Source organism: Myotis myotis, unplaced genomic scaffold, assembly GCF_014108235.1.
Source record: "Myotis myotis isolate mMyoMyo1 unplaced genomic scaffold, mMyoMyo1.p scaffold_m19_p_1, whole genome shotgun sequence".
In the NCBI taxonomy this organism is placed as follows: domain Eukaryota; kingdom Metazoa; phylum Chordata; class Mammalia; order Chiroptera; family Vespertilionidae; genus Myotis; species Myotis myotis.
Genome location: NW_023416313.1, coordinates 200,180,471 through 200,207,826, shown reverse-complemented (window position 1 = coordinate 200,207,826; position 27,356 = coordinate 200,180,471). Strand labels below are relative to the sequence as shown.

The 27,356-nt window shown below is 50.3% G+C and overlaps 2 protein-coding genes across 12 annotated transcripts in view; one reads left to right on the top strand and one right to left on the bottom strand.

Moving 5' to 3' along the window:
• The window catches only part of SLC8A3 (solute carrier family 8 member A3), a 136,932-nt gene extending 123,441 nt beyond the window's left edge, over window positions 1–13,491 (top strand). For 2 of the 7 annotated variants that reach the window (XM_036311415.1, XM_036311406.1), the window contains exons 4-8: window positions 990–1,007; window positions 5,439–5,563; window positions 6,066–6,165; window positions 7,919–8,191; window positions 10,479–13,473. In XM_036311415.1, coding sequence (XP_036167308.1) covers window positions 990–1,007; window positions 5,439–5,563; window positions 6,066–6,165; window positions 7,919–8,191; window positions 10,479–10,855 — 893 coding nt within the window. In that variant the 3' untranslated portion in view covers window positions 10,856–13,473. Of the gene's footprint in view, window positions 1–989; window positions 1,008–5,438; window positions 5,564–6,065; window positions 6,166–7,915; window positions 8,192–10,478 lie in introns of all 7 variants that reach the window. The other 5 variants (XM_036311397.1, XM_036311388.1, XM_036311444.1 and 2 more) reach the window with 4 other exon arrangements.
• Window positions 13,492–19,544: 6,053 nt separating this feature from the next.
• Window positions 19,545–27,356, bottom strand: part of SMOC1 (SPARC related modular calcium binding 1) — a 149,768-nt gene continuing 141,956 nt past the window's right edge. The window contains exons 11-13 of one of the 5 annotated variants that reach the window (XM_036311338.1): window positions 26,484–26,728; window positions 21,983–22,036; window positions 19,545–21,505 (exon numbers count right to left, since the gene is read on the bottom strand). In XM_036311338.1, coding sequence (XP_036167231.1) covers window positions 21,489–21,505; window positions 21,983–22,036; window positions 26,484–26,728 — 316 coding nt within the window. In that variant the 3' untranslated portion in view covers window positions 19,545–21,488. Of the gene's footprint in view, window positions 21,506–21,551; window positions 21,857–21,982; window positions 22,037–26,483; window positions 26,729–27,356 lie in introns of those variants that run through there. The other 4 variants (XM_036311347.1, XM_036311356.1, XM_036311365.1 and 1 more) reach the window with 4 other exon arrangements.

The window sequence follows — 27,356 nt, the reverse complement described above, 5'->3', positions numbered from 1 at the left end:
AAAAAGTCAATTGATGTTCTCCCTGAATTTATACCATAAATATCCTGGATCCACATGTGTCTTCAGGGACTGTGACTATGGGATGATGGGTCACAGGTCTGAGTTGTATTTCTAGAGAACTTTGGAACACGAAGGCCACCATCCAGAGATGTAGCACCACAGGATTTATGAAAAATATAATTGCAAAAGCATTTAGCAAATAGCAAACCTTTATTGAACAACTACTAGTTGCAGTGACCACCAGGCACAGGCAATCCAAAAATGGTAGGAGTGCACAGCCCTGACTTCCAGGCTACATCTATTTTAAAAACACACACACTCAAGGAAAACGTTCTACAGGTCTTTCTTTCAGGGGAACTCAAAGTTCTGATAAACACAGTAGCTATGAAGCCATCTGTGGCCGTGGAAATGTTATGAGCACTGGGAGGCTGAGCATGATCTAATTATGAGGTTAGGGATAGAAGACAAAATGGGGCACAGGTCCACTGTAGTACAACATTACTCAATGCCCTGAGCTCCTATTCAAGCCCCAGAGTCATATTCTCCACAGATGAGCCAGCTACTCTGGCATGCTGGATTCTCACTCCTTTCCAGAATGGATGTGATAACCTGATTCCTTAGGAGATCACGAATGGCCAACCATGTCTCTACTTCACCCACTTGGTCCCCCATCCTCACTCCTCTATCCCTTGACCCTCAGAGCTGCAGAGAAGGTGTGGGTAAACCTGTCATAACTGCAGGGCCCTGGTGCTCAGCAGTCTCTCCAGCGGCTCCCACCTCTTGCTGCTGCTGCTTCTGCTGCTGCTGCTGCTGCTGCTGCTGCGCATGCTCCAAGTGCTGCCTTTCGCATGTGGCTGCAGAGCTCTCACCTACTGAGCTCACTGCCTTTTCTGCTGCTGCAACCACAAAGCCTGGGGACACTTTCAAGATGGGACCTTAATGCTCTTTCCTTTTCTTTCTCCCCTTGTCTGGTATCCATTTGCAAACAGCGCTCCTGTTGTCTCCAGGTAAGAGGTGCCTTGCCTCCCTCTCCTTTCTACTTCTTGCCAATGCCGTTATTCAGGTTAAGACTAATGTCCTGTGGTTTACTTAACAGGAACTATAAGCTCAAGTTAACCTGACAAGTTCTCCTAAAAGCCACAAAATTTATTTCCTCACTTGAAGTAATTGAAAGGAAATAGACAACGTCTTGAGCACCGTTTCTGTTGGTGTTCGTGGGCAAAGGCATAGGCTGGTCCTTTCTGGGACCAGGAAGGGATGGTGGATCATCAGCTTCTCCCAAGTCTTCATTTATCTGTCATCTCAGACTGTGAGGCAAGAGAGGAGATGAGAAGTTAGAGCTGAATCTCCCAATAGGATCACGATGGCATTTGAAAGAAAATACTTTGATCTTGAGCAATCCCGGGAAAAAGAATCAGGAGCTGCTGTGAGACCATGAAAAGCAATTTTTTAAGAATCTGGAATTTTACTGATCCTGGAGATCTTTCATGTTAGCACAGCTGAGGTTTAAGTTGCTAGAACTTTGATTTATTTGTCACCGATACTTGAAGTCGAATGTGCTGTGAATAGCAAGGAGAATTAAGATATAATGGAGGGTGGGGATAATTGTCTGGCTGGAAATAGAAGTTTCAGAGATTGTCTTTTAGAGGGATTCTCATGCAGAATCTCGAGCTTGTCATAGGACATACACCTACTTGGAGAGTGTGCTTGGATCAGTGGGGTCCAATGGTAAACAGCTAACTGTGAGCAGAGAGGAAAGCGTGTCCATCTCATCCAGCAACACCATAGCTCAGTGATGGCGAACCTTTTGAGCTCGGCGTGTCAGCCTTTTGAAAAACCCTAACTTAACTCTGGTGCTGTGTCACATATAGAATTTTTTTGATATTTGCAACCATAGTCAAACAAAGACTTATATTTTTGATATTTATTTTATATATTTAAATGCCATTTAACAAAGAAAAATCAACCAAAAAAATGAGTTCCCGTGTCACCTCTGACACGCGTGTCATAGTTTCGCCATCACTGCCATAGCTTGTGGTGCAGGCGAAGTGAGCACTATGAGATGGCTCAATATATTTTGAAAGAACATTTTACATATTTATTTTTTAAATATATTTTATTGATTTTTTATAGAGAGGAAGGGAGAGAGATAGAGAGTTAGAAACATCGATGAGAGAGAAACATTGATCAGCTGCCTCCTGCACATCTCCTACTGGGGATATGCCCGCAACCAAGGTACATGCCCTTGACCGGAATCGAAGCTGGGACCTTTCAGTACGCAGGCCGACGCTCTATCCACTGAGCCAAACCGGTTTCGGCGACATTTTACATTTTATAAGTTCTTTGAACATACGAAAAATTCAGGTCATTTAAGAGGCAAAGCATCTTATAGAATTCATTGGTGTTCAAAACCACCGATTCGCTACTCCCCGGGTTTCAGAAAGGGGAAGTGTACATAGTAAGGACATTTGCCTCTTTGGAACTGTAAACAAAATATGTAGGCAAACCCCTGCATTTTCAGTTCCTGAAAAAACAGTGACTCCAGCATCCTTGGCCTCTTGTTCCTTCTTCATACCAATAGGATAAGAACTATTTCCAACCCCATATTTTCCACTAGTCTCCCAGGGTATTGATGTCTAGCACTGGGTGTTCCTTTTCCACTTCACTCATCCTCTTGCCTGAGAAGGTATTTGGGCTTCTTTGTTCTAACTTTTGCCTCCACCTCCCACCAACCATACATAAAAGAGACTATGATTTAACTTAAGCTTCTTTATACTTTTAGCATATTTGCACAGACACGAATAGAAGCTTAAAAAGGAAAAGAAGGTGTTAGAGTATTTCCTAGATCTCTCAATCCAAACCTGCTAAACCTGTAATTTAGGAGCCTTTGCTTAGACTTTATATTCACTGGAAATTTTAAATCTTTGTTTGAATTTTTCTGAAAGGACAGGCAAGCATGACTAACAATGCCTGGTGGTGAAAGATGGAGAGTAAATACGTTCATTCTGAGCTACTGCACCAAGTGCAGGGACCTGGGAGTGAGAGCACGGGTGGCATCGCCCCACTTCTTCCCGAGGATGTCTATAGAGCATCCCTGGCAGTTTATTCCTGTCAGGCCTGGCAAGCTCTTTGTTCTTCCAATATTTGCTCAGTTTTTCATCCTATTCTCTCTACCTCCCTCCCTCTTCCTCTCTGCCTCACTTCCCCCTCCTCCTTTTTCTAGATTTGAGAGTTTATTTAGTCAGTCTGAATATCAACATCACTTGCCATTTATTCTCTTTACTTGAAATTCTGAAGAGTCACATAAACAAGTGATCAGAATCACTATGGTGTTTTAGGTTTGAGATTTATTACTCCAGAAATTAATTTGAAGTTAAGGAATGATTATTACAAAAATATAAAAAGGGAGGAATTATTATAAAACCGAGACACTAAATAAGAGTTGATTTAAATGGGATATATATATATATATATATATATATATATATATATATATATATATATAGCTGAGGGAGATCCCAAGATAGAGGGTTGGTTATTTGTCAAAGACATTTCTGCAGAAAAGCTAGATGGAAAAACTGACTGTCACCACAGGGTGGACAGGTCAGTAGGTTGATCAATATCCTGCCAGGTGGATATAATGCTAGATTGATTGCTAGACATGGGGTTAGACAGGTACATTTAGATGTCACTGGGGAGCTCATTATATTGGTATATACTTCTTGTGGCACATGTAAAGTATGACATGGGGGAATTGGGGTGGTGGTGGTGGAATAATACTGTCACTGCTAGAATAGTCATTGTTATGTGGTGCCAAAACCCACAGGTAGAGGAAAAGAGTACCCATGCTTTTAAGGAATCTGTGTCTTTTTCCGAAGGCTTTTTCTCAGAATGGCTTGCAGTCTGGCTTCTAGGATTGCTAATTTTATAACCAGAACCCTGGATGTACCCAGAATTACCTTCAGAATTAACTAAGGAGAGACTCATAATTAAATAATTAAAAGAAGCCAGGCTGCTAGAAGGTGTCTGCTGACTTAGAAGTATACAGAGGAACACAGAACCTGGAGAAATAATTATTGCTGAAAGCCATCACTAGCACTAACATTAGGACAGCACCACGGACAGCTCCCAAGCATTTTGGAATTGCCTTCTGTGTTTGGTGCCAGAGCCTTGGGTAAAACAGCCAGCTCAGGAATCCTCTGTGCACTCTCTTACCGCCTTCATTCAGGCCAACTGAGAAAATCCATACATAAAATGGGCTCTCTGCTCGGTAACTTAGACCCTTGGCTTAGAGCCCACTCAGTGAATTCCCTTGCAACCTCAAGAGCTTGAGTCTGACCCCTCCCCACCTCTCACCAGTTTCCAAGACAGAGAAGAAGATCTTCTTGGCCTCTGACCCATTTTATCCTTGAGATTATCCAAAGACCAGAGGATTTCCCTAGGATACTCACTGTGTGGAGCGAAAGCCATTAAGGAACGGAACCAAAGAAGTAATTACATGCAAGAATGTGGACTTGGATGGGAGAATGTTTAAATAAGCTCTGAAAGAAACAGGCTGCCAAGACCAGTTACCTAATTAAAGGGGAATAAAAAGATTCCATCTCTATTTCACTGCAATCCAGAACACAGGTCTTCACGGTGAAAGGGTCTTAAAATGGACTCCCCAGCTGAAGTGGAAAAAAATTCTAACTGTTCCACGTGAGGAGGGACCACTGGTAAATGAGTCAAGATGCTGCAGGACAAAGGAATGCCTTCAGAGAAAGTAAAGGAAGATCTCTCTTTTGTTGTGTTTTTTTTTTTTTTTTTTGAACAAATATTTGTGTTCCAAAAGAAACGTGCCTGCTTCCTGTTGGAAAATCATGAAGTTTTTTGGGAAAATCTTTCAAGTTTCTCATTGTGAGGATAATATCCATTTGTATGAAATGTAGATATTCCTGGAAACAGCCCCGATTTCTCTTTTATAAAGGGGACAGTGCCAAGAGTGCCGGAAGCTGATGTTACTATGAACCAGTGGACATTACCCTTGGATTAAATGTGCCTCTGACCTCCAAGAACTCTTACATGGAGTAGCTGAACAGTCAGGCACAACAGTTCAAAATTGTTAAAGATCCAGAGATAAGTTCCCATCTCTCCAATATCTCACCAAATAACTTAGGGACTGACTTCCCTTGGAGGAATTTCTCAGAAGGTCAGGTTGCTCGCTGAGGTATAAAATGGAAAGAAGGGTGCTTATGCCAGGCCTGCAAGGAAGCCTTGATGGTCTGATGGTCATAGAGTGTCCAGTGCTTTATAGAAAGAGGCACCCCAAAGTACACAGAATCCCCATTCCCAAGAGCTACGTGTTTTCTGCACCCTGCCCAGGCCTACTACTCTTGAGTGTTAGATGTTTAGGGGAATGGAGAGCGTGCTAAAGCTGGTCTGGTTTTGTTTTGTTGCAGAGGTGACAGACAGGAAGCTGACTGTGGAGGAAGAGGAAGCCAAGAGGATAGCAGAAATGGGAAAGCCAGTATTGGGTAAACACCCCAAACTAGAGGTCATCATTGAAGAGTCCTATGAGTTCAAGGTCAGACCATAAGTGAAGTCGAATTGAGTAATGGACCAGTGGGAGGGAGACGACCCAGAGTTTTGATCCCGTTTTACCACTGAATTTGTGAACTTGTAGTGCTAACCATTTTGTATCCAAGGAATATTGTGAGGACACACAACATAGCATATGGAATAAATGGGCTCTAAAGCTTCTAGATGTGTCATTGCTATGGCTTAACTGTATTTTTAAAACAAAGATACTAAAATTTACTACTCCAGAGCAAGGTTTATTGATATTATCACTGTTGTTCTCTGTTGTATTACTCTAAATATCCAATGTCAGCAGTCACAACCAAAGGAAAGGGAAATGGAAGGACTGCCCCAGCAGCTACCCCGCAAGGCCATTCCATGTGTAACTTGCAGAATGCACGCGGAGCGCCCTGGGATGGAGGGCGTCTTTCATTCCCTTGAAACACTAGACTCCTCAATGGTTCTGAGCATTCTAACCTCATGGTTCCAAGTTTGTATCTCCCTGACAGAAAACGGTGGACAAACTGATCAAGAAGACAAATATGGCCTTGGTCGTGGGGACCCATTCCTGGAGGGACCAATTCATGGAGGCCATCACCGTCAGTGCAGGTGAGAGGGTCTCAGGATGGGCACAGGCCTTGCTTGGAGAAGCAGGTAACAGCAGAAGAATAAAACAGCCACATCGACAGCCTGCCAGCTTCTGGGAAGACCTCTGTGTCCGGTCTCTCCAGCTCTAGCCCAGATGCTTGTCTGTTTCACTAGGTCAGATTGACCAGTGGGACACACCAGCTCATTTCCATTGGGGAGGAATCATGGGGCAACTAAGAGAGCAGGGCTATCTCTGGCTCAAGACCTGGTTCTGCCATCCGAACTGGGACAAGTTATCCTATCTGGGCCTCAATTTCTTTGTCCCAAAAGGGAACTTTTGCTACCTTTCTCAGAAAAGTCAGTAGAAAAGTATCTCACTGTGAGGATAAGATGCACTTGTATGAAATATAGATATTTAGTCTAGTACTAACCACAAGCTCCATCAATTCTTGTTCCAACATTCCTTCCTCTCATTAATTTGGTCCTCGTTTTTGTAAAATGGACCCAGAGTTTTGTTCCAATTTTACCACTGAATTTTTGAACTTGAGACGGGGGATTTGGAGTTTATGACACTTTGCTTTCACTCTCTGACACATCTTCAACCTGGATGATCCCTTTCCTTTGGCATTTACTGACGGGTCCCCTCAGGAGGACCACAGTGCAGCCAGCGTCCCAAAGGCCCACCAGCCTGTTGGAATGGGATGCCAAGGCTCTCATCACCACCACCAATACAGCCTCTCAGCACCACTGAGGCCTCCTTGTACCGCCTTTACTCTTTCATGAGACTTTGTTGCCATAGCAACCCATGGGGTCCTATCCCAAGGCCCCAGGGCCATTGCAAAGCACAGCCAGAAAGAGAGGGCTGCTGCTGCTGTGGCCGCTGGCCCACTTTCACCTGGCCTGCTTCTGAAGCTCCCAGTTCCCCCTCGGGTGACCTTACTTTGCCCCTAAAGAGATAGTACATGGAATCTAGGCCACACCATCTAACGCCTTCCCTTTTCAAAGGGAATGGAGGTTCAGAAACAAGAGCTGACTTACTCCAGGTTACAGATTCTCTCGTGGCAGAGTTGCAATTGGGACACCGGTGTCCTGACTCCTGCTCTTTGGAAACCCGGCTTCCATGGGCTGTGCCGAAGCATTACAGAGGTTGCCCTTGACGAGGCGCCAGCGTGCCTCAGCATATCCTCTGCTCCCGGGCTGCTGAATGGGCAAGTCTGCCCACGTTTCCTGGCAAGGTCACGCGGAGCCCAGGCCCGCTCTGTCCCGTGGGGTGTTCGGAGGATGGCGCTGGCTCTCTGGTACGCCCACATGATCTGGAACGACAGCTGTCCCTCTGGGGATGGTTAACAACCAGAACCACGAGGTTATTGCAGCAGCCGTGTCAGGAAAATCCGAGAGAAGCCCCACTGGTGTCCAGTGAAGAGTGGGCGCATGGCTGATGCCACTTTTCCTCACCTAGGCAACCAGTGTAGCCCGCTCCACCCGCCTCTCTCCTCCACTGCCTTGCCCCCTCGTGTCCTCCCCTGCTAGCTCTCAATCCCTTTCCTCTCTTGCTTATTCCTCTGCGCCCTGAATTCAGATTGACTAGTGGGACACCCCAGCTCATTTCCCATTTCTCAGCTGTTTTCCGGTGCCCACGCCCTGGCCCCTGCAGGCTGCCCAGGAGCCTCCCCTCGGCTGACGGTGCTCGTGATGGGGGTGAGACTCGACTTTCTCAGGAATGGGACCTGACCTCGCTGCCCTCGCCTGGGTCTGTTTGTCTTGCCTCCAGCAGGGGACGAGGACGAGGATGAGTCTGGCGAGGAGAAGCTGCCGTCCTGCTTTGACTACGTCATGCACTTCCTGACGGTCTTCTGGAAGGTGCTGTTTGCCTGCGTGCCCCCCACGGAGTACTGCAGTGGCTGGGCCTGCTTCTTCGTCTCCATCCTCATCATCGGTGTGCTCACGGCCATCATCGGGGACCTGGCCTCCCACTTTGGCTGCACCATCGGCCTCAAGGACTCGGTCACAGCTGTTGTTTTCGTGGCGTTTGGCACCTCTGTGCCAGGTGAGAGTGCAGGATGCTTGGGTCTGCAAAGAGGATATCACTGGGCTCAAGTGACCCTTTGCCTCATTATCTTCCTTACCAGCTCAGATCTGAGCTTAACAGCCCCTCTGCCGCTCAGGTGCACAGAAGTCAACCAGAGGTTAATGATGACATCACTAATGATAACTAACATTTCTCGAGCACCTTGATGTGTCAGGCACTAAGCAGTTTCCATGTTTTGTCCCTGTAATGCTCACCACAATCCTACACAGTAGGGACAGCTATTATGCCCATTTGACAGATGAGGAAACGGAGGCCCACAGGGGTTAAGTTACCTGCATAAGTGACCCAGTTTAGTAACCTCCGCATTATATGAATAGACCGCAAACAATGTAATTCAAAGGATATGGAGATTGTTCTCCTTCCATCTCCCTCTGGCAGTCCCTGAGAGGCTAAAGGCTAGCCTGCTTGAAGGTGTCACAGTAGAAATTCCCACGGGTATTCTTGGCCTCCTCTGCTTAGAAGGACATCTGTGAGTAAGAAGTGTCTCCCACTGGATCAGGCGAAGGAAGCTTAGAACCTCTTTGCTTTCTCACAAACACCTAAAGGTAGACAGGAACAGACATGCACTTATTCATTCATTAGACAGATATTTGCATATTTGCTGAGACTGATAGAGCCTTGTGCTAGCTGCTGGGACTATAGTGGGAGGCAAGACACACACGCTTCTCCTCTCCACATGGACTTACAATCTAGTGACAGAGAGTACACTCAGCTCCTGTAATTAAAGTCATCTCGATAAAGTCTGTGAAGAGGAAGTGCAGGTTCTGTGCAAGCATAAACGAGGGGGGGGGCAGGTGAGGCTGGGTCAGGAATGGCTTCTAAGAAGGGGGTATGTGTAAGCTGGGCTGGGGTGACGAGTGGCATGAGCAGGGAGACAGGGGCTGCATTCGCTCAGGCTCCTTACTTGAACCCTGAACTCCTGCTGGCCTGGCAGTTGCTACAGGAAGAGAGAGCATCCTCTGTAAGAGGGTTAGGCTGAGTCTCCGCAGACAGGACTCTGCTGGCGGGACCAGGGGAACTGTCGGGACCAGGGGAACAAATCCTCTGGAGAGTAAGTGAATCTGCGTCACACTCTGGCAGAACCTCTTCCCCACACCACAGCACAGACCAGTGGGATTATGTACACATCGGTGATGCCAGAGGTCTGGCTATGATGGAAAGGCATCCGGTGGTAGACAGTTAGACGGGTGACCCAGGGGAGGCTTTGTGGAGGATGCGCCTGGTGATCTCTGTTCACCAGGTCTCGAGGGACCAGAACTATTGGAGAGGAAGGAGCAGAAATGGGGGAAAAGGAACAGATGTGGGAAGAAATTGCCAAGGATCAGAGGCAAAAAGCAAGGTCATAGGTGCGCAAAGGCAAGAAGTCTTCTCTGGGAGCTCTGAGAAAAGTGGCAGCAAGGAGGCCAGCCAGGACAGCAGCCGGGGAGTGGGGGGCACTTCCAAGTTCTTGCAGTTGGTCCAGGGAACAGCTGGCAGTGTTAGGGGCTTGAAGAAGGTTGTGCCATGGTCTCCTCAGCTAATTCTGTGGCTTTGGCTGAAACTCTTTGGATGTAAGGTGATGGTATGGGAGGCTTTTAGGATCAAATCTCTTGCTGATTTCCCATTTGACCTTGGGTAGATTCCTTGACCCTTATTTTCCTTCCTTGTAAAATAAAACAGTGGCTATAGTCCCTGACAGTCCCTCCAGGGCCTACCCTCCATGCCCACATCCAGGGCCCTGTGCTAGACACAAGCTGTGAAGGCTCACCTGCACGTCCCCATCGCGTCTCCCCAGTGTGTCCTCTGTCCCCGTGAACCCAGCACCTACAGTGCTGTAGCCCACGGGCACTGAGCAATAAGCTGTCTGTGTTACGTGAGTAAAACACTCCAGGTGACACTCACAGTCAGGCCTCTACTCTGAGCACCTTCCCAGGATGTCAAGGTTCCCCAGGGAGGTATTATGGGATAACAAACTTCTCTTACTGGAAAAAAAAAAAAAAATAGTCAAAAGGGAACAGCAAACCTACTTGGTAAACCTCAGGACCAGAAAGGCCCTTAGAAATCTCTCAGACTCCAACAGGTGAGGAATGGGAAGCTCAGAGAAGGGACGTGACTTGGCCAAGGCCACACGGCTTGTTAGTTGCAGAGCTGCCTCTGCTTCCTGGGCTCAGCCCGCCGGCCCGAGCTGCCCTTGGGACACATGCAAAGGCAGGCCTGCCTCGTCTCAGCCTGCCTCCAGCTCCCATCCGTCTCTGCCCTTTTCCAGATACCTTTGCCAGCAAAGCCTCCGCCATGCATGACATGTACGCAGACGCCTCCATCGGCAACGTCACCGGCAGCAACGCCGTCAACGTCTTCCTGGGCCTTGGCCTGGCCTGGTCCGTGGCCGCCATCTACTGGGCCATGCAGGGAGAGGAGTTCCGCGTGTCTGCGGGCACGCTGGCCTTCTTCGTCACCCTCTTCACCATCTTCGCGTTCGTCTGCATCAGCGTGCTCCTGTACCGCAGGCGGCCCCACCTGGGCGGGGAGCTGGGCGGCCCCCGGGGCTGCAAGCTGGCCACGACGGGGCTCTTTGTGAGCCTGTGGCTCCTCTACATACTCTTTGCCACGCTGGAGGCCTACTGTTACATCAAGGGGTTCTGAGCCACAGACACGGCCTCCAGCAGGGCAGGCCTAGGACTTCTCCTGAGAGAAGGGCACTCCCCCCCCCCCCCCCCCCCAGGGACCTCCTCGGGATGAGCAGCCCTGGAGAGGCGGCTTCAGGACCCGAGCCCCAGGGACTTCACCCGACCTCCACCTGGCGGTGATCTGAAAGGGCAGAGTCTTCATCAATCAGACAGAACGGGGGAAACACCGACACTACCAAGTATTTAATTCAGTACAAACCAACAGCAGCAACACATCCACCTCCACCCATCTCCCCCGACCCCCCTGTCCCTGACCGGTAGCCAAGGTCAGATCCTTTCACCATCTTCTATTTCACCTTCTGATTACTCCTGTGCTTCTACTGTCATCAGGGCAGGGTTCCTCCTGTCTGTCCAATTCCATGCACCATTGTCCTCACTCACCTGGCGGGCATGGAAATAAGTCTCAGCCATGTGGGGCTGGTTTGGGGCTCTCTCTTCATTGGAATCATTATGGTGGCTGCTTTCGTTTTCCCGTCAGGTTTTGCTCGTTGTTAGTTCATTTTGTCTTTTCTTTCTGACGTTAGTGACAAAGGTGCTGTGGAGGGACCCAAGGGTTGAGCCGATGGGCAGAGGCGTGAATTGTCAGACACCGGCTCTCCCACTCTCAGCAGGTGACAGCTGTGTCTCAGCCCCACCGAGGTCCTGTCCCCCATCTCCTGTTCATCTCTGGGTGGAAGTGATCTTGTACACCTACGCGGGGCGCCAAAGATCCGGGTGGTGGCAGGAGCAGGAGGCGTTTCCTCTGCTGATGTCAAAGTTTAAAAGAAGCAGTCATCATTCTCTTCCTTGCCCAGGCCTTTCAAATTCTGTCTCGTGCTGTCCATGTCTATATGTCCTTTCTTCTGCAGGAGGGCCCACCCAATGGAAGAAAAGGGACAAAAATAGGAGTGGTGTGGGATGACAGAGGGCAGCTGGGGACACAAAGTGGGTGTTCACCTTCTTGAGTATCTTTGGCTTTGTATCTGGGCCAGGAGACTCGGCATGTCCCACTAGGGAGATGCTTAAGGGGAAAGATATTTAAAATGCCAGGGCTTCTGAGAAAGGTCAGCTTCACCCCCACCCCTCACTGTCCGAGGCACCATACTAAGAGATCTGACTGTATTTCTTGAGGAAATGCGAAAACGTAGAGGTTTATAAGAAGACAAGGGGCCCCTTTCACCTCTCCTGGACCCCGAGGCACCTTTGAAAGCGTTTCACAAGATAGGAACTGGAATTCCTCGCCATCTCCCACAGTCCTGCTTGGTTTAAAACCTCCCGAAGCTCTCCTTCCAGCCTGTGGGCTACTTCTCGTCCCAGTAGGAGGAATCTTAGTTGCCATAATCCCACAGAGCCCGAGTTTATAGAAAAAGAGATTGCCCTGCCCTCTAGAGCTTCTCCCAGCAAACTTTGAAAGGACCTGGCTTTAAACACACACACACACACACACACACACACACACACACACACACACACACGAGATCACAAAACTGCCCACAGATCTTCAAGCTTTCTGCATTGACATAAATACATTTTTAAGGGGAAAAAATATTTAAAAACCTGTTTAATTTTAAACACATTTTTTAAGAAAAAGAAATAACTAAAAAGAAACAGTGCTCATGTCATAAGCTATGTTGCCAGTTGCCAGTGGAAATGTTGGGTTGGTTTAAAAAAAAATAAAAGCTATACTTATATCTCTCTGCATACAGCTTGCTTCTCCCCATGTTTCTTCCGGAGCAGGTGTGGCTGAGGTGAAGGTGCCGTCTCCTCTTGGTATCTCCAGTGTGTATCTGTCGTCTCCTCAGATGCTGGAGGACATAAGCAGTGGACTTGCGATGATGAAAGGGGAAGGAGCTTTTTGTATTAGAGAGGTGTGGAGGGGCAGGATCCCAGCAAGGCAAGTGGTGCCCTGTGCTCGTTACCAGTAGGCCTACTCATTCATTTGATTGCTCAGCATTCATTCAACAAATGTATTTCTGTGCATTGAACTCCGTTCTGTTGATGCAGGAAGAGTAAGATAAAGTTCCTGACCTCAAGAATCTCACAGTCCCGAGCGGGAGGTAAAACTTCTTTTAACCAAAGCTCTCTTGGTTACAAGGAACCGAAACCCACTAAACTAGTTCAGGAAATGGAGGGAGGCAATATTGAGAAGACCTAGGGGGCGGGGCTCTGGCACCCAAGGCAGGAGGCATGGCAGGCCACAGGAGCCTGAAATCCTGCAGGGCCACTCTCTCCCTCCCCCAAAGCACATCGTCTCCCCATCTTTGCTTCCTTCTCCCTGTGGGCCTGGCCCCTCCCCTCCCAAGCTGCTTCTCTGCTTTCCTTGTCTTGCCCATGGTCCAGCACAGCCACCAGCCCCAGCTCTCTATCATGACCTCACAGCCCCACATTTGTGTCATGACCTCACAGTCCCCATCCCCAAAGGCCATTCCCAGAAAGCAGAACCCTTTGTAGAAGGCTGTGTCACAGTGGTTGGGGTGCCTGTGCACTGGTCCCTTTGGGTCAGGCATCTGCTCCTGGTCTGAACAGCTCAGGTAAGGGAGGCTGGCGGGTGCACTATATGCTCTAGTGCCCTTTCTCAAAGCAAAGCTAAGTGATGGGAAGGAGTGACGGAGCGTATGAGCCACCAAGGTGCAAAGGAAAGAGTTCTGTGTCAGGCGTGCTCTGAGGGGCATAAGTAGAGTGCTATGGGGACACAATGGAAGGAAACACTCAGCCTGGAACTGGGAAGGACTTCCCGGAGAATGTGACATTTACGTAGAATCTTGAAGGAAGAATAAATAGTGATTTGCCTTGGTGAGGGGGCTTGGTGTTGAAGGACAGACAAAAAAGGAAATAGCACAAAGGCGTGGGGGGAGGGGCGGGGTGAAATGGGGTCAATAGTTAGCACTGCTAGGGTATGGAGTTCAACAGGACACAACCCAGCGAGGCAGGCAGGGAGGAGCGTTTGGGTAAAGGCTTGTTTGGCTTTTTGACACTCATTAAATTTAAAATGAAAAGTGCCCTTTAGCCAATTAAATGGTAGATGTAAAATGATGAAATCCATTTGTACCCATATGTCCCCTTTTTGCAAGGAGGGACGGAAGAGGGAGGGATGGAGGGAGAGAGAGAGAATAAGAAATTGAGTCACAATTATGGAGGCTGCCCCATTTTGGGGTTATTTAGATGTTAATTTTCATAAAAGAGAAGCTAGGATGAACCATAGAGAATGGGAAAGGAGGTTCAGAAGAGGAAGTGGGTACTAACCTAGATGCCACCACTAACCAGTTCTCAGAGCCAGACTGGTGCCCTCCCTGCCCTGCTAGACCATGTGGCTTTGCTCCTGACATTGTTGTCCCTTCAATGACACCCTTAGCTTCTCCTCAAGGAGTTATCTCTCCGTAATACAGTCCCGCATGACACCTGTGTTTGCAAAGGAATGTACATCTCGTGGCGCTATTTCCACCTCATTTCACTGCCTCAGCAAGTAGATTTTATTATACTTTTCCTAAACTGCTCAGATTTTAGATACTGACATGACACACTACTTACCATCACAGAACACACTCTCCTTCCACATTTAGTGGATTTTTTTGTTCATCTATATCATGCCCCTCTTGTATACCAAATTAAGTGCCATTAAGAATACTAAGTTAAGGGTCTGACTGTACCACAAGCTAAGTGTCAGATCTGAAGAAGGTCACAGCTTACCGGGGTCCTGGACTGTTCATGCATGAGGATTAGAGCAGGTGATTTTCCAGGCTCCTCGGCACCAAAGTTCACCAATGATGCAGAGGAAGAGGAGGTGGAGGATGACTCACAGAGACTGAGCCCCGAGTTTGTACCAGGCACTGTGCCATGTACTTTACCTTCGTTGTCTCATTGAATCATCTTGGCCACCCTGTGAGAAAGGATCATTAGCCCCATTTTTCAGATGAAGAAACTGAGACTCGGGGTAGACAGGTGATTTGCCCAGAGCAGCAGCAATCCGAATGTGTACTTGGATCCATCCACCATTAGAAACCAAACTCTAAACAAATGATTCTCCAAGTATAGGCCCCAGATAAGCGACATCAACATCACCTGGGAATTTATCATAAATGCAAATTCTCAGGCCCCACCCAGACTCTCCAAACTACTAGGGACAGGTCCCAGCAAACAGTGTTTAATAAGCCTTCCAGGTGAATAGATGCATGCTCATGTGTGAAGCCCCCTGTTCCAAACCATTATGCTCTATCATTCTCTCTCTCTCTCTCTCTCTCTCTCTCTCTCTCTCTCTCTCTCTCTTCTCTCTCTCTCTCCCCCCCTCTCTCTCTCCATCCCTATCTCTCATCATATTCATCTTACTACATGCTCAAATATGCAGATATCAATACTGCTCTTTAAGCCTCAGTGTCTATTGTATATTCAATTTTATCTTTAAATGTGCTAATTGTATAATTCTTCCCATATAAATATCTCAGTATATCTCAGACATTCTTTAAATATTTTATGATAACTGCCCTCATTCAGGTTTGCAAGGCGTTCTAAGCCTTAAGGTGGTCACTCCAGTCCAGTAGAAGGAACAGACTTGAGAATTATTACAGTGTGGGTAGAAATATGTGCTAGGATGGATGATGTATGGACAGGCTGTAGGAGCCTGAAGCAGATCCTAAAGCAACATATAATGAACAAAGAAGTTGGGGATTCTTTCTAAAAGGAAGTGACATTGGGTAGAGTTTTAATCATGAGCCCCATGAAAATTATTGCTATTGTGGTCTGTTTGTTTTCATCTTAGTTCTTTATTTAAACATCAAAAAGAAAATCTTTTCACCAACTCAAAGACTTTAGTTGACTGTTCCCCAATGACAAATTAAGAAAAAGCCCTAATTCAAATTGTCACCATATTTCCTCCTTAGAGCTCAGGGCTATAGCTGAGGTGAGGACAGGGTGGCTTGAGAGCATCTGGTTGGAAGCACTGAGATGCAGACTGGGTGAGCCATATGCTGAAGGACCAGGCATCACTAGCTGGAGGAGGAAGACAGAGGAGGTGCACAGCCGGGCTGGTTAGCAATGCTGCCTGGGGAAGTGGCCGAGAGCAGAGTGACTCAGTTGTAAAGACCTGGGTTCCCGTCCTGCTCTCCTCGTCCTGGCAGGGTGACCTTTACTATGTCACCTGAGGTGCTGAAGCCTTGTATTTTTCACTCATTTACATAATTAAGATACTATTATCTACTTTAGATTTTGGGGGGATTAAATATATAAGTGATGCATCATACTGCCTGGCTTTGTGATCATGTGTTGTCATGAATGCTGCTGTTCGGGGAGGAAGCGTGAAATGTGAAGGCATTGAGCAGCGTGTGACACGGGAAGAGAACACTCAATGTGCAGGCAACAGGTTTAGCTGGATGTGCACCAGTGAAGCGTGTAATGCCACAGCAATGAAATGTGCACATTTTGCAGGAAAGTGTGTATGGGAGGAGTGGTTGAGGATCAGGACCAGACCAAGATTAGTTTTGTGGGCTAAACTAAGCAATTGTATTTATCCTGAAAGCCATGGTATTAGTCTGCTCAGGTTGCCATAACAGAATAAGACAGACTGGGTGGCTTAGACAACAAAAGTTATATTTTCACAGCTGTGGAAGCTAGCAGTTCACCATCAAGCTGCCGCCAGGGTTGGCTTTCGGTTTGGCCTCTCTTCCTGGCTTGCAGATGGCCACCTTCTCACTGTGCCTTGGCTCAGGTGCCTCCTCCTCTTTCTGTAAGGACACCAGTCCTGTTGGTTCAGGGCCCCACCCTCATGACCTCATCTATATTATAAAAGTCAGTGGCTGTAATGCCGGTACACCGAAACGACCAAATGACCGGTCACCAGGAGGTGCATTGATGGGTCCCACAGCAGTAGCCGCAGCGGCAGTGGCAGGGACTCTGGGTCTTGTGCGATTTTGTGCTCTGGGCCTCTAGTTTAACCATAATTACCTCCTTAAAAAGCCCGTCTCCAAATATGGTCACATTGGAATTTAGGGCTTCAACTTATGAATTTGGGGGGGCACAATTCAATCTGAGCTGTCTGCATTGAAGGGGGTGGTTGAGGTGGGGAATGAATGGAGTGGAGACCACAGACCATATAAAACTATTGATTGTTGTAGGGAGCAGATGATAGGGGGCCCTACGGGTGGGAAGGAGGGCACAGGGGAAAGAAATGGGAGGGGAATTTACAGGACATGGTGATGAACTGAATGGATGGGAGGGAAGGACATAGGAGGAGGCAGGGAGGGCTCTCGGCTCCAGGCCCAGGGAGAGGCTGGCTGGTGCACCAGCACTGAGGAGAGGTGGGTGGAGAGTGTGTGTCAGGCTTGAGGCATATTGAGTTTCGGGGCTTGTGGGACACCAAGTGGAAGTGTCTGGGAGCCAGGACTCAGCGGAGCCCGGGCTGGAGGCTGAGACTGTGACAATCTCAGTAGCAGATTTCAAGTGCCGTCGAGATTCTCCTGACGGCTGTGCTGCAGGAGTGAAGAACCCTGTGTGATTGAAGCTATGAGGTTGGGGAGTGTATTACTGCAGCTTCTCCTGGTCTCTCCTGACTGGCTCTCACGCAGCCTTTAGCAATGTGCCCATTGTCTTGTGGGAGGACCATGGACCATTAGCCAGAGTCAAAGCTTTGGCTAGGAAGACTCCAGGCAAAGTGACCTTCACCTTATTAAAGAGTGCACCTTGTTAAAGGAAAAACCGGTGGTGCAGACGGGAGGTCTGCAGCTGCATCGATGAGGTGTTGGCGAGGGTCCGAGAGTTCGCCTAGAGTTGACAAGAAATGACAAGAGATGCCTGGGTTACACAGGCTTTTAATAGGCAGGCATGTAGCCAAGGGAATGACCCTCCTCCCTATCAGTTCATGGAAGGCACAGGAAGGGGTGCAGTGACCCCAGCTTTAGAATTGAGGGCTGCCTTTGATGGTATTATGTGAAAAAGTTAGCTCTACCTGTCCTCACCTCTAGCTGGGGAAAGGCCGATGCCACAGGCAGAAGAGCCGGGTGCCTGGGAAAGCAGCCTCCTTGGTGGGCCTTGTAGGTCATTTGGAAACTTGGGAGTAAATGACCAGAGGATCAGCCTGGCTTTCTCTGGGTTTGTTTCTACAAGGGATTGGTGCTGCCCATCTCCCATCTCACCCAGGAAACCAGGGTGGGTACCGCCTGGAGGCCCCTCCTCTGATAGCATCATAGGGGCCCCGACAAGATGCCTGGCCCTGCAGCTGTCATCTGTGACATCCCGACTGAAAATGCCCAGTGTTCTCCCCCCCACAGGGGCTAAGCCTGGCTCAGGGCCTCGGTGCAGGAAGAAACTGGGTGGATGGATCTTTCACTTTTTCTTGACTCTTGGCCCTGCTGCCAGTTTGTTGTTGTTTTGTATGTATGTATGTATGTATGTATGTATGTATGTATGTATTTATTTATTTATTTATGAAAGCAATGGAAAGCTAAATGGGGCCTCCAGCCAAGTGTGAGCTCAGACCCGCCCCCTTCCCACACCAGGCTGGTCTCTCTGCTGGAGGCTAGGTCACCCCCAAGTCTCCCAATGAGGTCCCGAATGAGCAAATACCCCCTTATTTCTCTTCCCCAAATCCCTTAAGCATAGGATAGTCCTCTGCAAATTAGCGGCTTTTAATGAGCCTCTAAACTGCTCAGAGAAAAAAATGCTCTCACAGCTGAAAGCAAGCACCTTGGGGCCAGAGCTGGACAGGAGGGAGCAGGTTGCTATTCTAGCCCCTCAAGGAAGGCAGCTGGGGAGTGGGCGGAGCTCTGGGCTGGGACTCAGAAAACCTGAAGGTGATCCCTGGCTCTGCCTTTCCCAGCTGGAGGCAGACGGCAACTCACTGAACCCGGGAGTCTGAACCAATGTGTGAATGGGGAGCCCGACCTGCTGGGCTGTGGTGGCTGTGTCAGCACTAGAGGAGGAGGGACCCCTGTGACAACGTTCAAAGGGGTAGACCCTTTCCCAAAGATTGGGAGACGTTTTCAAGGGGAAATACCTCCTGCTCACCTGCACGTGTCAAGGCCGCAGAGTATGGCAAAAGGATGTGGAGGAGGCGAGGAAGCCCTTTCCCGGGACAGCTGTGTGTAGAGACGGGACAAGGGGGAAAGACGCCGGGAGCCCTGGAGAGAATGGAGAGCCTCGTCTTTGCTGCCAGTCCTCACCTGAAGTCCTCCCGCTCTGGGAACCACCCCAGCTGCCTTGATCTAAACGTGTCCCCCACAAAACCAGGACCCAGCTGGCAGAACCCCACTGGGGAGCTGTTCCCTAGTCTAAAGCTGCTTCCCAGCCTGGGGTCTTGCAATCTGGATTGCGGCCAATGTGCCCACTCCCAACCACCAGCCTGGAGCCATGGGATGGGCTGTCCGCCCCCTCCAGTTCTACCCCCAAAGCACAGCCAGTGACGTTCTGTACTTTCCAGAATGGTTTGGAGGGGGCAGTTGAATGGGTGGAGGCAAGAAGGAGAATTACAAAGAGGACACAGACAGTGTAGGCAAGGGCAAGGGGACCAGTCAGTGTCCTCCCAACAAAGTCTGGTGCCACCTCGTGGCCACATCTGGGTTCCCTCCAGCCGCTGGGACTTCCTAGGATCAGTGTGGAAGGCACCCGAGCCGGGGGACAACTGGACCTTTTAGGAAATTATGCACATCCAGAAGCCACCCAAAGAAAGAGGCAACAGCCACCAAGGTTTACTCATTTTTATTTGTCATAAAACAAGCTACAAATAGTGTCCCTCCCTCCTCACAAAGGAAAAGCACACAGCACAGCTACACAGGCGAGGAGGAAGAAGCCTGGGGGAGAGCTGGGTTTCTCCAGGACCGCCTTCTCCGTGTTGAATGCTTCCTGCAGGCCCAGAAAGGGGCTGGGTCTCCCAGCAGGGCCGTCCAGTGCCAGCACGCCCAGTTCTCAGGGTGGAAATGGGCGAGGGCTGCCTTTCTACGTCCCCATGTTGGGATAGGGCCTCCAGTCATCTGGAGATGAACTCTAGGACTTCCTCCAGGACAGCCAGAACCTTCAGACCATGTCACAAAAGGCCATGCTCCCCCCGGAGGGCCCTCCCCCCAGTCAGGCCTTGAGGGGCCAGCTCTCCAGACCCAGGTGGGATACACCGTCTGCAAGGTGGGTGCACCTATGGGAACACTGGGACTCGATGCCAAGTAAGGCCAGATTTGCAAGAGCAAGCCCCGGGGGACCCGCCCTCCCTCCCTGCTGCCACAGCTGCTCCTGGGATGAGGCGCCAAGCGTCACTTGCTCTCTGTCTGAGGGGGCATGGTCACCTGGGCAGAGGAAGCTGCTCTGCCCGAAGGCGGGGCAGCCCCCACTGGAACCCTGGGAAAAGGTCTGACGAAAGTGAGGCCAGTATTCCCCCAACTGGGTTATTATTCCTGTACTTCCAAGGAGAGGCAGAAGTAGGAGGCCCAAGGTCAGGGTCGTGCTGGAATTGGCCTCAAGCCTGGAAGCCCTTAAAAGCATTTGAGGAAACAGGAAGAACCTCAGGGTTAAAAAATAAAACCATTCGGTTACCTACAAGGTGCGGGACCCCACCCCTCCCCCAGGCTGCGCTGATCACTGAGATGGCGGGGGCGGGAGAGTGGAGGGAACACCCAGTGTGACCGGGCAGCCTAGGAGGGCCAGGTCTCAGAAGCCTCCCCAGCGGGCCTGCAGGGGAGGAGCCCTTCTGCGGGCCCTGCATTCGCCAACAATGCTTTCTGTCCTCTTCCTTCCACTGCTTAAATACTGACCTCTAAATAAGAGCCCCACTATGTGCCTTTTTCCTCTTTGCCCTCCCTCTCATGTTTTACACAGAGTAGGTACTAAATGTGGGAGAAATGTTGATGCAAATCCTCTGAGGACATCTGCACAGGGGTCACTAGAATCCTGGTCTGCCTATGGGCCCAGGGCCACCTGGGGGTCTGGGTAACAGGGGGAACTGGTGTCTGAGCTCCCTATTCCCCTCCCTCCACCTCTCCCCCAACACAAGCTCCCTTGAGAAGGTCAGCGGCGATGTGTCTTGCCAACCTAGACAGCTACGACGTGGGGCAATTCCCTCCTCCCACCAGAAAGGACTGGAAGAGTCTGCAATATAATCACAGGCCCCCACCCATGTGCACACGGGGTCAGTTTCCAGACAGAATGCAGGTGGGCTGGGGACTCAGCCCTGGGTTGTAGGAAGCTGGGCCGTGTGGCCAGAGCTCCCACACCCAGAGCAGGGAGAGGGAGGGAATAAACAAACAGCAATGCCAATGCCTGTACAAAAGAACTATACAATTTACATATATATTTATATACAGTATATAAATCTCTTTCTTCTCAGTCCCGCAACACCTCCCTCCCACCCCCCAAAAAACCCCTAAAAGTTGTCAGTAGCAGATCCAAAAACTTACAATAAGAGAGAGAATAAACAATCATTCTTCCCTTTCCTTTTCCCACTGTGGTATTAGATATTGGTGTTTACAAATGAAACCAAAAAGAACACACGCAAATAAGAGTTATTAAAAGTGCAAACAGGGTGGGCACCACTCATGTTACAGGGGATGTGGCTGGGCCGTGGCAAGGTCGAAGGTCAGGCGTCTGCTGATCCGTCCTGCCTCCCTGGTCTCGCCGCCTGCCCTTTGGTTTTCTGCTTCTTAGACGAGGCGTCCTACTGAGAAGGGGCGATATAAACAAGAAGAAGGTAGAGCTGGGTTTATGAGAAAGCCAACTACATGGATCCATTTCCCCCAAAGAGCAGCCTTTTCCACCTGCTGCTAGATAAGGGCTGGAGCAGGACACAGGTAGCCTAGACTTGCAGATGAGCCCATGTTTTCACCAGCCCATTCGCTGCCACCAGGAGGCATCATCACATGGTAACCGGAATGAGATTGGCTTGCTCTGCACAAACCACACTCGTCCCAGATGCCAGCCTTTCACCCGGGGCTGGCAGAAGCGGCCGGTGCTCATCTACAGGTGGGGATGGTGGGATCCTCACAGCACTAACCAACCTTTCTCCTGTATCCTCAGCAAAAAGAGAAAAAAAATTAAATAGGAGGCTAGGTCCTTGGCCAATCCCTCCACTCCCACTGCAGTACCAAAGCTGTGTGAGGGGGCCCATAGAGCAGACCCCAGAAAGAAGGCAACTTACTGAATGGGTTTGTGCCTGCTCGTTTTCCCTGGGGGAAGCTGCCAAGACTACCACCTGCAACAAATAGGAACATATGACGCTCGAGTGGCCTTGACCCAGGGAACGGGCAGAGCTTCTTCTCCATCCCCTCTAGCCCCAGAAGGAAGTGGACGAGGGAAAGAGCCAGGGGTTGCGCTGTGCTTCCCATTCTGTGGGTGTCGGCAGCCCTGCTCTGCCGGAGTGAGCTCATTGCTAGCCTACACCTTTAAACAAAGTCCCTTTTCCATCAGGCCAGGCCCCACAGGGGGCCTCTCTGTTAGCTCAGAAGAGCTTTGGTGCCGATGGACATGTGCATAACCTTCTTGGTCCTGGTTCTCCAAGTCACAGAATGTCAGGTGGAAGCATCTTTGCGACCACCGGGTCCCTCCCTTTTACTTGACATATCTGGAAACCGAGGCTCGGAGCAGTTGAGTGACTTGACCAGGGTCCAAGGTGTGCTCTGTAACTCCCATTCCGCCCCACAGGGAGGCTCCTGCGGGGCCCAGGTCTTCTAAAGGAAGAGTGGGCAGTTGGGAGGCAGCACACCAGGAGTCATGTGACTGGAGTCATGTGACTATGCATGTCCGCCACCCTCGGGGTAAGTCTGAAGAGTGGGAGTTAGGACCAAGGACCTGCTGCTCCTGCTCTGCCTCTCATAGGACTGCCCTGAGGATCGAGAATCCGTGGAGGTTGAGAGAGGGCTGTGAAGAGTATGAAGCGTTGTGGGATCCACGCCACCCGCTGGCCAAGTGAGCCCACTGTTCCATGTGCCTCCAGTTATGCTAACCTTCCTGAAGACCTTCCTGAGAGGGAGAGGACATGGGGTGGGCTGGGGCACGGGGCAGATGTTGGTAAAGCCAATTCTACATGGAAAGACAGGCAGCTGGGAAGAGGCAGAGCCATCTTTCATGGACTCCAGCCAGCAGCGCTTCTCCCAGTAGTGAGCTGAGACCTCGGCACCTAGAGGCTCCCGCAGCCCCGCCCACCCGCTGAGACTAGAAGGGACTCACAGCCAGGAGCAATCAGCTCGCCCTGTGAGGCTCACCGCGCTAGTCCCCTCGCCTAAGTCCAGCAATGCATTCCTCAGGGCAATTGTAGGTGATAGTTAGAAAATGGTCACGTCCCCATAGGAGGCTTGGAAATGGCACAGCCTTTATGTGGCGAAGCAAACTCAGACCTGGCTCTGCTTCCGAACCACCAAGGAGGGCAGCGGGCAACAGGGGCCTGACCCAGAGCAGGCGGCATCCAGGGCAATTCAAGGGCAAGCTGCCATTTTTCAAAAATGGAGGAACTGGTCTCCACCCTGCCTGTCTCACAGGATGGTGACAATATTCCTGACAAAGGTGCTTTATAAACTGGGAAGGGTCAGTTAAGAAAGAGGCCTAGACTTTTTCTGCCACAGAGAATTCTGCTCCCAGTGAGGAGTCTGATTGCTAAAAATACCCGTGTTCAGGAGTCATTTCCAAAAAATTTGGTCCCGCAGACCCAAAGCTACATTCATCCCAAACACGGCATCCTTCCCCAAACCCTTCCGTGCCCCCATCTGGCATGCAAGCCCCTCTCAGCCCACCAGAGGGCAGCACATGACACCAGATGACCAAGGCAAGGGCTCCATTCCCTACAACCATCAACCCAAGTGGCCTTCGGAGGCTCCTAGAACAGAGGGACCAGGGAAGTTGCTGTCAGTCCGTGGGTGTGTACCCCTATTACTACTAATTTTCTTTTGTGCATTCACCACGGACCAGGTCTGGGCTAAGTTCTTCACATGCACCATCGTGTTAAATCTAGGAAGTGAATAACATCATCTCCATTTTGCACGTGAGGAAGCTGAGGCTCGGAGAGTGTAAGTAACTTGCTGAAAACTGCAGGGCTGGCAAGAGGCAGAGCTGGAGGCTGCCTTCAGGGCCCGTGCAGCAGCCGGGACTGTCAGACACCTGGTGCCCAGCAAGGACTGCGTGGCCCCGAGGTCACCACACTCTGCCTCCTCTAGGCCTGGGCGCTGTGTGGGCCTTCACTTCCCTCATGGGCAGGGGACCAAGGGCAGAGTCGCTACAGACCTCTGTGTGCCCATCCCTGCTCTGCTCAGAAGTTCTCCTGGTTAGGCCTGGGCCTACACTAACACTGGGTGGTCTCTTTCCAATATTGGCCTCTGCATGTGCTCTGTGAAAAAAGCACAGATTCCACATGTGTCGAAGCAGGATGTCACCACAAGGGGCAACCCCCTCATCTATTCATTCACTCATTTGACAAGGTTCTAATGGACTGCTACCAGGTACCATGCACGATGCTAGCGGTAAGGAATTAAAAAGGCACAGTCCATGGCTTTCAGGGGAAACAGAACAGTCAAGTGCAATACAGAGTGGTAAGTGCTACTGACAAAGAGGCAGGAATCTCATGAAGAAGAACAGTAATACTGGCATTCTATTGAGCTTTCTCAATGTCTCGGGCATTGTGATAAATGCTCTCACTCACTATCTCACTGAATCGGCCCAACAGCCCAGCGAGGTAGATGCTATAGTTATTCCCATTTTACAGATGGAGAAACTGGAGCCCCGAGGGGCTGAGTAGTGTGTGTGTGGCGAAAGAGCTAGTCTGAGGCAGAGGCAGGGTTTGAACCATGACACTGGTGACTCCGAGAACTCTGGGGACACAAAGTGGCATCCTCACTGGATGGAAGTGCCCAGAGTGATGAGGTCACTCATTCCAGAACCGGGGCCAAAACCCAGAGATGGAGGGGGCGGGTCCTGAGACTGGATACCTAGGGTGACTCAGCCACTGCCCATGCAGTCCCCGCGTTTACACCATCCACTGAGGGTTAGAACAAGGACAAGGCCTTGGGTCTCCTCCTAGGTGACCTCACCTTTCCCAAAGCTTGCATTTCAAATAAGTCAGCATCACCCAAGTCAGTACCATCAGCCCAGACCCTTCACCTGCTCCACTGATCGTCCCATCTTCGGGCGCATCCCACTTGACACACCCTAACATGCTTGGTGCCTTCCCCGGCCCCTATGCGCGCTCTGCTCTCCTTTCCATGCCGCCCACCTCAGTGAATGGCCCCCCGTCCAGCTGTCCATCATCCCCATCTCCACTCAGCCACTATGTCCTGCCTCTCTCAAACCCCACTCTCTTCATCCCCACTGGCTTTCTCATAACTTGGGCCTCCCCCGCCTCCTGCCTGGACGATGCCACAGCCTCCTGTTGGGTACTGGACCTTGTTCATCTCCATTCTGTTTCCCACGCTGCAGCCAGAATAATTTTCTAAAGCAAAACTGATCTATAGTTTCTTACACTGAGCCCCTTCAACAGCTTTCCACTAGCCTTATAAAGTTGAATCTCACCGTGCTTCCTGCCCCGCCCCTCTCCTGCCATCCTCAGACATTCGCTGCAGCCACACTTACACCTCTGAGTTCCTCTCCCACTCGGTGTCCTCGCCACTGCACTTGCCCTCTTCCTTTCCCCTCACCTGGCCTGGCTGCTTCGCCAGCTCCTACTCATTCCTCAGGCACTGGTTTAGACCAGGGTTGGCAAACTTACCTGTGAAGGACTCGATAGCAAATATTTCAGGCTTTGTGGGCCATGTACTGTCTCTGTCATTCCTTCATCTTTTTTAAAAAATTACATCCCTTTAAAAATATAAAAATCATTCTTGCTCACAGACCATATGAAAACAGGCCACAGACTAGACTGGGCTCACAGCCAGGGTTTGCGGATCCCTGGTTTCGACATCAGTTCCTTCAAGAAGTTTTCCAAGGCCGTCTGGCCCCACGCTGACGGAGGTGCCCCTACCGATGTCCCTACGATATTCTGTACTTGTCTGCCTGTGACAGGGAAGATTAGATGTTGGCCAGACTCTATCCCCTCCTCCTCCTCCTGGCTCCCAGCCTTCCTTACTGTTGGGTGTGGTCCAGTGACTGAGTTCCGGCCAGTGAAATACGGGAGGTGACGTGTGTCACTTCCGGGCTGGCCCATAAAATTCCCCACGTGCACTACTCCATGCTTTACCCTTGACTGGGGATGCAGATGACTCCATGGTGACCTTGGAAGCCACCTGATAAAGATGGCACAGTCATTCTTAGCTGGGATTTCAGAGTAAGGAGCAATCCCTGCTTCTTCCTTCCCCTACTCACCACACACACACACACACACACACACACTGACTTGGAATCATGCTGAACTATTATGTGGAAGAGACACAGATTTCCACTGTGCTGAGCCATTGCATGTGTGGGTCTGCACCTGGCCTATCCTAACACACTCTCACAGCACTTATCACAACATCTGTAAACATCTGCAGATCTGAGGAAGGATGGGGACCTTGTTTATCACTTCCTCCAGTGTGCAGGCATCTAGCATGAAGCATAGCATCCTCCCAGGACACAGATGAATAAGTGAGTAGCTAGGAGTCCATTGATTGGAGAGCCTTTGGTCCCTGAGCCTGGTGGGACACGTATTGGAAGACCAGGAGCCCAGGGGGAGCACTCACCTTCTTTGCTCACACCCAGGCAGCCCTTCAGCTCGGGCAGCGAGATGACCTTGTCCTTGTTCAGGTCACAGTAGTCGGTGAAGCGCCGGGCGCATTTCTTGGGCTTGGCTTTCTTCTTCACGTAGCGCTTGAAGGGCTTCATCTCCCGCTTGTTGATGTCATTGCTGCTGTTGCTGTCCAGCTGGCTGAAGTACCAGTGCACCACTCGCTCCTCCAGGGTGTGGCTGGGGTCCGGCTCTGAGAACCTGGGCCACGGGCAGACACCCCCACCCCAGAGAGCACGGCTCAGATGCCATAGGAACCATCAGCCCCACCAGATTCTCTCCCATAGCTCAGGTGGTGGGCTGCGGGCAGCCAGGAAGACATGGCTCCTCCAGCCAGAGGCCTCTCAGACTCGCTCAGCCTGTACAGAATCAAGCTATCCTCTCCAGCCCGAGTCTCCAACCTGGATGGTTCAAGTCCAGTGGGTGACTTTATCACATGAATCTGCTTCACTTTCTACCATAGCCGTTCTTGTACAAGATGGGTGCTCAGACATATTGGCTGGCCTTAACTCGCCTGGGAAAACCACAGGTTGGACCTGAACTGTCCTTCTCCTGGCCCAGTGTTCCCTGCCAGACAAGCTGCTCTTCACACATGAACATGTATGAATGTGGCTCAAATGCATGTGACTACGGGAAAGGGTGCTCCGAGCGCCAGGCCAGGTCCCGGGAGGGCTTCCAGAGTGGGAGTCGCAGCCCTGGCCCCAAGCTGCTCACGCAGAGCCCCCGGACAGGAAAGCAGGCAGGGAGAACTCGGTGTGAAGTGTGACGTTCCTGTCGCCCATCACTGTCAGGTCCCACAGGCATTGAGAGAAGGCCGTTAGGAGGGACA